Source organism: Mustela nigripes, chromosome 1 (assembly GCF_022355385.1).
Source record: "Mustela nigripes isolate SB6536 chromosome 1, MUSNIG.SB6536, whole genome shotgun sequence".
NCBI classification, from domain to species: domain Eukaryota; kingdom Metazoa; phylum Chordata; class Mammalia; order Carnivora; family Mustelidae; genus Mustela; species Mustela nigripes.
The window spans coordinates 207,577,225-207,590,890 of NC_081557.1; the positions used below are offsets into that span (position 1 = coordinate 207,577,225).

At 43.5% G+C, this 13,666-nt stretch overlaps 1 protein-coding gene across 3 annotated transcripts in view; it reads right to left on the reverse strand.

The window, feature by feature from the left end:
• The window catches only part of STK32B (serine/threonine kinase 32B), a 398,863-nt gene that overhangs the window by 118,864 nt on the left and 266,333 nt on the right, over positions 1–13,666 (reverse strand). For all 3 annotated transcript variants that reach the window (XM_059380707.1, XM_059380698.1, XM_059380690.1), the window contains one exon: positions 8,359–8,532. In XM_059380707.1, the coding sequence (XP_059236690.1) occupies positions 8,359–8,532 (174 nt within the window). The remainder of the gene's footprint in view (positions 1–8,358; positions 8,533–13,666) is intronic.

Sequence of the window (13,666 nt, forward strand, 5' to 3'; positions counted from 1 at the left end):
TAAAGGGAGGTGTACAGTTTACAAAACCACTTTCTTTGAGATCTTTCAGGATGGTTGGTCACCGTAAAGTGTGCTACACTAAATACTCTCACACTTACAGCATCTTACACAGGCCATACTGGAGCCTTACCATACTTTCCAAGACGTGAAGTCAGTGCGTCAAACTATGAATATTCACAAAGTACTTGGTTCCTATTCTCAAGTATCTTTCCAAAAGGGTTGTAACAGCTTCTGCCACCAGCAAATAAGATTCAGACTGCCCAGAGAACATTTTTCCGGAACACTTCATTTTAGGAAATATCTGTTTCCTCCCAAAAGCAAAGCCCAGCCTAGATACCATCATTGATGACCCCAAAGCCAGGCTGATCCTTAGAGACAAATTTTATCCTGGCTTCTCTGTGTTCTGCACTGCTTTGAACATGCTCTCACCAAGCACTTCCCACATTGGCTGAGATGGTCATTATATGTCTGCCTCCCTAACCCAACTCCGAGTCAGGTGTCTAGCATACAGCAATACATACTTATGAAGCATCTGGGTTTTGAAGTAAGAAACCACATACTTGTGTATCAGGGTTTCTTTCTTTCTTTCTTTTTTTTTTTTTTAAATTTTACTTGTTCATTTTTAGAGAGAGAGAGAGAGACAGAGAGAGACAAAGTGAGAGTGAGGGGAGGAACAGAGGGGGAGGGAGAGGGACAAACCGACTCTGGGCTGAGTGTGGAGCCTGACACAGGTTCCTCTGTACCAGGAACACAGTATGAGAACTCTCAACACCAGCTTTCACAGCAATGAGTGGTAGGCCACGCCCCTGCCTACCCACAGGGTACCCTTGACCCCTCCCACTACTGTCAGGAGCCAAGGCTGGCTGTGTTCCACCACTTGGAAGGTTGACGTCAGAGGTTTGGTTCCTTTGTTCATAAATTCCACTGGTCATCAGAGGAGACCCAAACTGGGAGCCAAGGAGGGCAGGTTACTTACTGTCCTTCCCCAGCTAAAGCCACTGTTAGGAATATCTTGGCTCTTCCCTTCTTTTACCTACATTGCCTACCTACATGAGTGACAAACCCCCACTGCCAAAGACATGAGATAAGCGGCCCAGCCATATTGTGACACTTGGCAGTCTCTACTCCTACTGCTTAGACAAATTTGATTTCCCAATTAACTGGGATTGGCCATTGAAAGGCATCATCCCAGCCTCATTCTGTTAGCAATTTCCTGGGAAAGGCACATAGGCAATTTCCCCAAATTATCAGGAGTTAAGACAGTTTATCTGTACAGAATTCAGGAAGCATAATTATAAGACAGTGAACCTATTTACAACAACAACAAAAAAAATTGTTTTAAATTACAAACACACAAACATTCCAAGAAAGGGACATAAATTTTATCTCTATCACTTCATGCAAGCCAAATTGGAAACTGGTGCTGTCCCCACAGGAAAATAAGCAACTTGTCAGGGTATTTCAAGAACTTCAAGGAGGGAGGAGGTTGAAAATTGTCACTTAAAATACAGTTTTATTTGCATGTGCAAACAAAAGCCTAGGGGTTTCGCTATTTCAGGAGAGTCAGACGATTTTTTCCTTCATGAAAGCTTTGGTAATGGACAGATTCTACATATTAATATGGGGGGGCTAGGCTCCAATGGGTCACCAGTACAGAGACAGTGAGAGCTGGTGACTTGGAGTGACCACCTACTGTTTGCTCCTGGGGAGTTACTTTTCTCCATGAGACCCAGCGGTCTCCATGAGACTCCATGAGACTCCATGAGACTCCATGAGAGCTCCATGAGACTCCATGAGTCTCATCTGTAAAATGGGGCTGATAACAGGAACCATTTCAGTTCGCCTTTTGGGATCAGATGAAGTCACACCTGCAAAGCACTTAATACAAAGCCAGGCACATGCAAAGTTCTCAGCAAATGTTGATGACCATCATGGGTGTAGCATCCTACAAGCACGCTGATTTTTGTTTTGTAACTTCCTATTATATGTTCCAAATATGGGGACAACCCACTACATTATAATGCTAACTGCAGGTAGGTAAGAACAAGGCTCAGTTACAAGTCCTGCCCTGGAAAGGACCCCTGTTCTCATCTTATTCCCACCCGAAGACACAAAATGTCAAATATCTCATTGGTAAGTGCCTTTTTACATATTAACATTTCAAAACAAAATTGACTGTGGCCTTCTGGGTATTTACCCCAAAGATACAGACGTAGTGAAAAGAAGGGCCATCTGTACCCCAGTGTTCATAGCAGCAATGGCCACGGTTGCCAAACTGGAAAGAACCAAGATGCCCTTCAACGGACAAATGGATAAGGAAGATGTGGTCCATATACACTATGGAGTATTATGCTTCCATCAGAAAGGATGAATACCCAACGTTTGTATCAACATGGACGGGACTGGAAGAGATTATGCTGAGTGAAATAAGTCAAGCAGAGAGAGTCAATTATCGTATGTTTCACTTATTTGTGGAGCATAAAAAATAACACGGAGGACATGGGGAGATGGAGAGAAGGGAGTTGAGGGAAACTGGAAGGGGAGGTGAACCATGAGAGACTATGGACTCTGAAAAACAATCTGAGAGTTTTGGAGGGGTGGAGGGTGGGAGGTTGGGGGAGCCTGGTGGTGGGTATTATGGAGGGCACGTATTACAGGGAGCACTGGGTGTGGTGCATAAACAATGAATTCTGGTATACTGAAAAGAAATTTAAAAAATTAAAAATTAAAAAAAAAAAAAACTTAGCAGAAAAAAAAATTGTGTGTGGCAAACACAAATGGTGAACTTAAAGAGGACGTCTGAAGCCTGTGCTTTCAATCAGTGAAAATGCTCACAATAATGGGAGGACTTTGTTTTTCGCACATGTTCCTTTGAATCTTTTGAACTTTATAACATACACATATTATTTATTAAAAGATAAGATCTGGGGTGACTGGGTGGCTCAGTTGGTTAAGTGTCTGCCTTCAGCCCAGGTTGTGATCCCAGGGTCCTGAGATCGAGCCCCACATCGGGCTCCCTGCTGAGCAAGGAGCCTGCTTCTCTTTCTCCCTCTGCAGCTCCCCCTGCTTGTGCTCTCTCCCTTTGCCTCTCTAATAAATAAATAAATAAAATCTTTAAAAAATTACAAATAAGGAGCGCCTGGGTAGCTCAGTGGGTTAAGCCTCTGCCTTCGGCTCAGGTCATGATCTCGGGGGTCTTGGGTGCTCTGCTCAGCAGGGAGCCTGCTTCCCCCCACCTCTCAATGCCTGCCTCTCTGCCTACTTGTAATCTCTGTCAAGTAAGTAAATAAAATCTTTTAAAAAAATTACAAATAAGATCTGGATTTAACTCTATATTCCACAGCAAAAAATAAAATAAAAAATAAAGGATTTACTTCTTTATTTTCTTTATTTTCTCAATGTATTCAATAAAGTGACAAAAAATGATAAACTATACAAATCAGAGTTTGTACACTCTTAGACAAGGATTGCTTGCTGCACAGATAATGCTAGTTTAAGTAGAGAAAGGAGCTTGCTAGTGTTAAACTAGCAGGATTAAACTATTACTGGTCCTAAAGATAAAACATGTTTTCCCAAAGTAAAAAGATAACAAAAGAAATTATTCCTGACAAAAATTTGACAGTAAGCAAATATTTTGTCAAGGCTGAGTATGTTCATAGCCCATAACTCCAAGGCAAAGCTGGAGAGGTTTCTTATGCACCTGATCGGACTCCTGCCTCCAAAGGAGGGATGACCGTGGGTCTGATGAGCTGAGGCATCACAGGGACCAGGAAGCTTTGAGACTGTGCATCAATCGGCATATAGGCAAAATCGGGGCTGGAAGCACAGGAACGTGCAGAACCAGTCAGTCACACGTCACCAAGAGCGCTTCCTAAGGGGGCGAAAGACACTGTCCTGGCAGATTCAGACATTTTCAGAGCAAAATCTGATAGAAGTAACCCCACTGGTGAAAATTTTTTCCAAGAGAAGCTTGAAAATGCTGCCCCAAGCCCTTTCTGATGAGCATTTAGATCACTGCTCAGTTCAAAACCGTGAATAAATGGTCGCCCTTTATAGGCTCATATCTGTATCTAAAAATGCAAGAGGGGGGAGGGTTCCCAGTGGCCTGGCCTCACCTGAGCTGCGAGCTCCCTTCAGATCAGCTCATTTTCCCCAAATAGATGGACATAATGTGATAGCATCTGCCACAGACCAAGGAGACTCCAAGAAGCCATTATTGTTCATTTCCTTTTTTTTTTAAATGAAAGATAAAGTATGATCTTATGTATCAGAAGAATCATGTCTACATAATGGAGAGGAATGAAAAATGTCAAGACATTTTTCACATCAAACATGAGATTTCAAAGGAACTTCATGTCTGTGGCACACAACTTAGGGCCTCAGCAGAGAATACTTCTTCTTTTTTTAAAAGATTTATTTGTTTTAGAGAGAGCCAGTGATGAGCACTCAGCCTGACACAGGGCTCGATCTCATGACCCTGAGATCAGGATCCCAGCTGAAACCAGGAGTCAGATCCTTAACTGACTGCATCACCCCAACACCCCTTGAGTGTGGCTACTTTGAAAAAAAGCAACATTCATTTGTCTGTATAAAATATGGCATTGGAGTCCGGGCACATAAGGAGTGGGGGATTTATAAATTCATCTGTTGAATTAACACAACACATTGAGCAGCATTATCATATATCCTTATGCACCATGTGTATGACACATAATTTGAAGTCTGAACACATCAACACATTGAAAAAGGGATTTATTGAACTATGTGGGAGGGAAAAAAGCTGATGCAAATTTCTGCCAAGACTACCATTTTAGAAGTGGTAAGACAATCCCACTTATTGCATTTTTAAAAATTTTAAATGGTTGGCTAACTCCTTTTCTTCAGAGTAGATCTGCAATCTGAGGACAGATGACTTCACACTGAGTGACTTAAAAACATTTGCTGAAGTAAAAAAGTGGTTCCAACCATCACACTTTCATGGGACACTTTCAGTGTCTGCTTGGTCCATCTCTGGCTCTGCTCTGAGAAGTTGGCTTCTGCCTCACCATGACATCCACATGACTCAGTGTCTAGGGGAAATGAGGCAAGTTGGTCGTCTACTGCACACTAGTGCAGAAACAGCTGTGATAATTCACAAATGGCATTCACATAACCGATTAGGAAAGAACTTGCTCCTTCAAGCACCTTCAAAAGAGCCCAGCTGGCCCACAGAGGCCACCCTAGCATGGGTGAACTTCCTCAACAAATATCACACAGTTTTGCAGAGTCCAACGCCAAATGGCTGCACACGAAGGCTGGTGAATGAACAATGAGTCCTCAGTGAACACTCTCTTCATTGCACAGAACAACCCCTCTTCTACTACATACTGCTACTATCTGCTACCACAACTTCCTCTTCCTCTTTTTCTTATCCATTGTGTTGTTTGTTATTTGCAGTAAAATTATGCACGGAAGTATTTCAAAGGATCAATAGTTCTGCAAGTTTTGTTATAAGGAGCAACAAGCCCTATCACTTTCTCCCCATCTCTCCCTCTCCACCCATCCTGACAGTTTTGGTATGTTTAGCTCCTTCTCTGTCAATGACAGAGAGAACTCGAGCATTTCAGGCTCCATCCGCTGGCCTCCCACTAGGAAAGATGAGGATGTAGAGGTCTTTTTCCCTGAAACCCCCAGGAGACACGCTCATCCTCGCGTTCTGCCTTTCCCACATGGAATGTTGTATTTTTGATTAGATCAACTTTCAGGGCTGCCATGATTATGATTATGCTATACAGACCTGGTTCATACCATAAGCTTTACTACACACAGACGACATCGTGTACATCCCTACCATTCCCTGGGGTTAATAACTGTGTTATTTTTTGTTGAGCTTTTCCCTAAACTTCTCCAGTTACTCAACTTCAGAGTTTTCACCAGCTCAAGAACTTCCTCTCAAGGCACCCAGATGCACCAGGAATGCCATCATACCATGTTTCCTGAAGAAGTGTGTCCCAGGGTGTTCTGATCCACTCAGACAGCACCGGTCAGGGTCTATGCCGTAGACACAGTCGACATCCTTGAACCTCCCTTCATCACCATCCTGGAGATTCCCTATGGCTCTCTTCTCTGCGAGAGCCCCACTTCCACCTTCTGTCTCCTCCTTCTTCTTGATTTAGTCCTTCGTTTTTGTGGAGTCCACCTCTTTTTCTGACAGTTACTTGAGAAAAGGTGAACATGAGGTACATTTTTTGGAGACCTTGAACTTGTGAAAACGGTTACCCACACACTTGATTGGCTAGAATGTCTCCACTGCTTTTTAATGTCTGATGAACCCCAAACAATCTGATTCCTTAGCCTTTATGGCCTGCTGCTCTTCTGTGGAAGCTTATGGGATCTGAAGTTTGTGTTGATGGACATCTGTTTATGGCCCTCAGTGTATCTCTGGAAACCCATGTGTTTCAGGTCCCAGAGACATTCTCTAATTATTTCATTGGTGATTTCTCCTGCCATGTTTTCTTTCTTTTCTCTTTCTCCTGGTGCTGGGATTACTGGATTGGTTCTTGCATTTTCTTGTATCTTCTCTCACATTTTCTTTGTCTTTCTGTTTTACTGTATGAGGGATGTCAACTTTGTCTTCTAACACATCTTTTGAGTTTTTCATTTCTACTGTCATATTTTTAACTTATAAGATCTCTGATGTTTGTTATCTGAATTTTAAAGAAACATGGTGTTCCCTATTTTATAATCGCAAACATCTTTTTATCCCTATGGAAATACTGATCATAAATATTTGGATATTTTCATCTCCTTGCATAGCATCTGTTTATTCTAAGTTTTATTTTTTTCCCCCTTCTGTCCATTTTATTGTTTGAATCTCACTGTTTGAGACAGAAGATTTTCTGGGATGTCTGATAAACTTTGGTCATTGGTAACCTAGGTGGCAGCTTCCAGGAAGTGAGTGGGGTTTGTTGGCTATGAACTATACACTAAGGGGGAGTGGTGAAGCTATGAGGTCACAGTCTCTTACTCTTGGCTCATTCACACTGAAGTCACATCCTCACTGAAATCACAGTGTCCTGCCTGGAGGAAGGCCTGAATGTGTACTCTCAGAGCCCAGGTGGAATGGGGGAAGGCTGTGTATTTTAGCGTCTGGTTCGTATACTATTTTCAATACAGTGTCCCAACACAAGTAGGTTCATATACCATCTTAGCCTTCTGGTTGGGTGAAGTTACTCAGATGATTATTCAGCCATAGAGTTATTCACAGTGGACAAGCCGCTCTGGAATTCTCAGGACTTCCTAAAAGGCTTTCAAACAATTCACCTTACTTTAACCTTTTTATCTCTCGTCCCCCCTCCAAAGATGCTGATTACACCTTTAGGGGATTCTCTGGCTTCCATCAACACTCACTCCAGTGACAGCCTGGAATTTACATTCTTGGGCACTAATCATTCACCACTCTCCCTTTTCTTTCAGATCACCCTCCCCCCAACCCCTGCAACATGTTTCTGCAGTCTCCTCTTTAGTCTTCCCCATCCTTGGGAGTTTGTCACTTTGCAAATACTCTTGCTGTCATTTTACTGGGGCTTCAGGAGGGACAAACTGTAGAGATGTGTGCATGCGTGTGTGCCTAATGTACATCTTTACATAGAAATCAAGACTTTCTTTACCATGTCTTCCAAAATGGTCTAAATTAGAAGAGCTGGTAGGCATGGTGTGAGACCCCAGATGAACAAATCTGGAGCCACTCATGCAGCCCCCTCCTCTGGGAAGAGCAAGAAGACATTGTTCATGATACCACCATTGCCAAAGCCTCTCCCTGGTCTCCTGCCTCTGCAGACAGACTCACTTTGCCTGCCTGTTGGTGTGCAGGGCTGTGCACGGGTGGGGAGAAGCAAAGGCCCCGAAGAAGAGGCAGAAATTCAGAACTTATAACCAAAGCCCAGGGCCAAAAGTGAAGCTTCCCAAGAGGGAGAGCACTTCCACGAGGCACAGCACTAATTTCAAATTTGGAAAGGAAGAGAGAAGATTCCCTCATACTCCCAACTGATGCCACGTCACCTTTCTAACCTGAGACTGGAGGGACAGAACATTCCAGCCTCCAAAGTCCTGCTGGAATAGAGATGACAAGGCCAACCACCAGCCCCATCTCTCCACAGTGGGGTGTTCCCCCTCAGACGCAGGTGACAAGGGAGAGGGGTGTCTGTTGAGAACGTAAGAGCAGTAATGCATTGTTCTGTCATTCCTTAGCTCCGAGTGCTGTCCCTTCTAAGGAACATCAACAGTAGAATGTCCAGCACCTTGGCGGACTGGGCACCCCCCATGTGCTGCCGCCCCATGGGCCGCTGTCCCCGGGCACCCCACCAGCAGCCCAGTCACCTGTGGATGATGTGGAACCTTTGCAGGTACTCCAGGGCCAGCGCCAGCTCACAGATGTACAGCTTCACCGCCCCCTCCGTGAAGTGGACGTTCTGCTGTAGATGGTAACGCAGGTCCCCACCTAGGAGCAGGTCAACCACCATGAACATGTCCTCCTCGTCCTGGAAGGAGTACCTGTGGGCACAGAGGGACAGAGGAGGTGAGGGATGGAGACACTCTGACATCCTCAAGACCGATGACCCCATTCTACAGAAAAGCAACCTGAGGCTCAGAGAGATGCACCGAAGTCCCAGCACGCCTTCAAGAGGCTCTGGCCGGCAACAGGCATTTCAGCCAATACCAGACGCCAACACCTGACTTTGTTTTTATATATTTTTTAAATTTTTAAAAGTTTTTATTTATATTGTATTTAACTTAACATGGGGGCATATTAGTTTCAAGGGTACAATATAGCAATGCAACCCTTGCATACAATACCTGGTGCTCATCACAAGCCCCCATCATTTATTTCACCCATCCCCCACCCACTACCCCTCTGGTAACCATCAGTTTGTTCTCTAGAGTTAAGAGTCTGTTTTTTGGTTTTTTTCTCTCTCCTTCCCTCCCCCTTTTGCTCATTTGTTTTGCTTCTTATATTCTACAACTGAATGAAATCATATGGTATTTGTCTTTCTCTGACCGATGGATTTGGCTAGCATAATACACTCAAGCCTCATCCATGTCATTGTAAATGGCAAGATTTCATTCTTTTTGATGGCCGAGTAATATTCCATTGTATATATTACTTTGTCTTTAGTAACTGCTTTAATGGGGTGTTTTTGGGACTTGTAGTAGGTAGTCTCCAAAGCTGCATCCACCCACGCCAACACTCCTTGGTTCCTTCCCACCACATGCTACTCCCAACACAGGGCTTGGTTCTGCTCCCCCTGAATGTTGTGATGCTCGATCAAGTTCACACCCAAGCCTCAAGGGAACTGGCCTCCTAGGATCCAGCCAGAGCCCAAGCCCCGTGGAGAGGCCATGAGAAGAAAAACAAAGGTGCTCCAGTCAACAGCCCTGGCTGGCCACCAGGAACAACCGGCAACAACTGGCTGCCATGGGAGTAAGTTGCCTCAGGCACCGGGAGTGACCACAGCCCCTGTTGGTGTCACATGGAGCAGAAAACTTGCCCATCTGAGTCCAGTCAGCACATGGAACACAAGATATGAAATAGCTGTATTTTAAGCCACTGAGGTTGTGAGGGTTGTTTTTAATTTGGGGGATTTTTTTTTTTGTATGTTTTGTTTTATTGTTTCTTTCAGCCATAGAGAACTGAACTAGGACATAATTCATTTTCACAGAACACATTTAAGGCTTTCTAAGGACTGAAGAGCCAACATATGAACCTCAGGACGGTGTTACACAATTGTCAAGTAAAATCTCAGCATTGCAGAATGTTTTCACACCCCATACAGAATCATGGAAGGTCATCATAAGGGAAGCCTGAGCAATAATCACAGAATGGTGGATATTTACCATGGAGGCTTAGACCTCTGTCTCAGACCCTTGGATATCAGACCTGGGTCAGCCAGGCCAGCCCCCTTGGTTCGACATTAGAGGCAACTGAGTCCCAGAGGGACAAAGGGACTCAGAGAGTCAACAGGAGGAACCCAGACCTTGCCTCCTTCCAGCATATCTATGACCACACACCACTGGGTGCTGTTGTGATGGACACACTGTGTATTTCTTTAAGCTGGGTGTGTTTCCTGGACTCAGCTTGCCAGTATCTCTCTTTTTTTTTATTAATTTTTTATTTTTTATAAACATATATTTTTATCCCCAGGGGTACAGGTCTGTGAATCACCAGATTTACACACTTCACAGCTTGCCAGTATCTCTTATAGGATTTTTCATATCTTGTTCCAAGGGACACTAGCCCACATTTTCCTACCTACTAATTCCCTGGCCCAGATCTGGTATCATGGTAATACCAGACTCGTATGATGAAGTGGGCTTTTTGTTTCTACGTTCAAGAAGAGTTGATGAAAGGCATCACTGGTGTGAAGAAAGTCTGGTCTCATAATGCCCTCTGTTTCCACACTGGTGATTCATGTAAGGTGTTCCTTTTGGCACTGTCTTGCCTTCTTGCTCCTCCCATTCAATAAAGAGATGAGCAGATCAATGACCTGGGCTGACTTAGGAGGTGTACACATATCCCCTGGCTGCTGGTGTTGGTTCGTCAGGACCCCTTGGGGGTGCTCCCTGGGGGTAGATGAAAGAAAAGCCTCCTGGAATCCTCTTGCAAAAATGGGGGTACAATCCATCTGCAGCATGAAGCTACAGAGGGTCAAGCAGGTTGAGAGCTAAACACACACGGAGAGGGGCCCTGTTGGAGGTGCTGGCTCCAGCCTGGGCAACAGCCTAAACTTTGTATATTCATGGGCAAAGACTCTGCTTTCTGACCTCCACTAGTTTACACAGTGTTTCTGTCATTTGGAATAGAAAGAGTCATCTGATATATCTTTCCATGATACATCTTTCCACGCATTTGCTACTGGAGAGAAGGGTTGAGATGCTCAAAAAGGAACCACAGGAATCAGCTATAAATGCCTCCTCCAGATGCCCAATTTGTATTCTAATAGTTGAAAGACTATTGAAATATTACATTAACAACCAGTGAGTTCTGCACCCTCATTCACAGCTAGACTGTCAAAGGGTATCTCATTCAATATTCCACCAGAACTCTTTGGAGGAGCAACATGAATTTTTAGGATAGAGACTTGCAGAACAGAATGAATTCTAAAGAGGAAACCCAAAATGCAAAGGGAACAATAATTTAAGCAATAAGTCAGGTTGCGGCTTTCTCTTGTTGTAGATCCTTCCCCCTCCTCCTGCCCCCTCTCAAATGCCATTTGAGAGGCAGGGTGGGGAGTTGTGGGGGGTAGGGAGGGAAAAATGAAATGAGATGGGATCGGGAGGGAGACAAACCATTTAGAGACTCTTAATCTCACGAAACAAACTGAGGGTTCCTGGGGGGTGGGATGGTAGGGATAGGGTGGCTGGGTTATGGACGTTGAGGAGGATAGGTGCTGTGGTGAGTGCTGTGAAATGTGTAAGCCTGATGATTCACAGACCTGCACCCCTGGGACAAATAATACATTATATGTCAATTAAAAAAAATTGTCGTAAAACAAGACATTGGGTTCTTTGTGTTGGTCTGTTTTGATGTCCTGGCCAGGACTGATAACTTGCAAACTCCTGAACTTCTTTGATGTTGGAAGGAGCGCCTAATTGCCCAGATTTCTCTGTGGGTTGGTGTTATGATGACAGAATGTAGATTTCTCACTTGTGGTCTTCATCATTTCCATGACAATATGTAACATTATCATGAGAACATACTTATAATTCCAGTCCAAGAAGAGGCAAAAGGAATAATGGCACAATGCTTTGGAATAGTGCAAAACTGCAGAGATAAATGAAAGGCCATTCTCTGTTCTCTGATAACAGCATTGAGTCTCCTTGGGAATGTAGAGTCCATGGCCCAGGGGGGCGGGAGGAGGGGGAAGGATCTACAACAAGAGAAAGCCGCAACCTGACTTATTGCTTAAATTATTGTTCCCTTTGCATTTTGGGTTTCTTCTTTAGAATTCATTCTGTTCTGCAAGTCTGGGAATATCTCCATTCCCAGACATATATTTGTCTTCCTCTGATTGACTTATTTTGTTTAGCATAATAACCTCTAGTTCCATCCACATCATTACAAATGGCAAGACAAAGGGCTAGTACCCCAAATCTATAAAGAACTAATTTTTAAAGTACAGAATCAGTGAAATAGAAACAAATGCACAATATTAAAGACCAATAAAACTAAAAGTTTTTAATCCAAGATCTATAAAGACCTTATCAAACTCAACACCCAAAGAACAACTAATCCAATCAAGAAATGGGCAGAGGACATGAACAGACATTTCTGCAAAGAAGACATCCAGATGGCCAACAGACACATGAAAAAGTGCTCCATATCACTTGGCATCAGGGAAATACAAATCAAAACCACAGTGAGATATCACCTCACACCAGTCAGAATGGCTAAAATTAACAAGTCAGGAAAGGACGATGTTGGCGAGGATGTGGAGAAAGGGGAACCCTCCTACACTGTTGGTGGGAATGCAAGCTGGTGCAGCCACTTTGGAAAATAGTACGCAGGTTCCTCAAAAAGTTGAAAATAGAGCTACCCTATGACCCAGCAATTGTACTACTGGGAATTTATTCTAAAGATATAAATGTAGTGATCTGGAGGGGCACTTGCACTCCAATGTTTATAGCAGCAATGTCCACAATAGCCAAACTATGGAAAGAACCTAGATGTCTATCAACAGATGACTGGATTAAGAAGATGTGATATATATGGAATACTAATGCAGCCATCAAAAAGACTTTTTTAAAAACTAATTTCCAATCTTTTTCCAAAAAGCTTTAAAAGTTATTTGCAAAATACATATAACTTAAAAAAATTAAAATTAAATAAACCATAGATTATTAGGTCAAAGAATAAAGAGGGAGTTTAAGAAAATGTGAGCAGGCAAAAACACCCCAACTCATGCTCAAATAGCTTGCCTGAAACAGGCCATAAATGCAAGCCTAACCTTCCCAGCAACCAAAGCAAAGTGAGAAACATGATCAGCCTTACGATTCAGGGTCAATGTTGGGGGGAAAAAAATCCATTGTTTAGGAAAACATGATTACTCCTGGTCCTGAAGCCAGAAGGAAATTCTTCCCACTAGATTCTTACAAAGATAGCATTTTGTAATGTGAAAAACAATGACTTACAAAAAATAGCTCTACACAGAATAACATATCTAACAGGGATTTTTTGGTATGATGTTCTTCATCCACTGAAGACATCAAAGTCCAAGCCTTTAAAAACTGTGCTATGTGGGGGAAAGGAAAGTGGTCTGGGGTCTTGCTCATGTATGAACTTTCTTAACAAAAAGATAAATGGAGAGAACAGTGGTTGAACGCTGTCAGGGACCATGTCACCAATGTGAGCTGACCCACCAATACTCAGTAGGCTCTGGCCACACATCTGCCCCATGCCAGAAGCTGGGATTCTGTGGAAGAGGTCATCTGAGATGGTTCACCTAAGTTTGGACCAATCAAAAGGGGGCTGGAGTTTGATGTCATGTGTCATGACAAGCACCCTGGAGATCCATTTTTCATCCTGGATGTGGACGTTACATCCCAAGGAGCTCAATATTGTCACCAGTTCACTTATAACATCCCTTATTCCCACCTCTCTGCTCTTGTCCATCCTTCCCTTCTCAGTGTG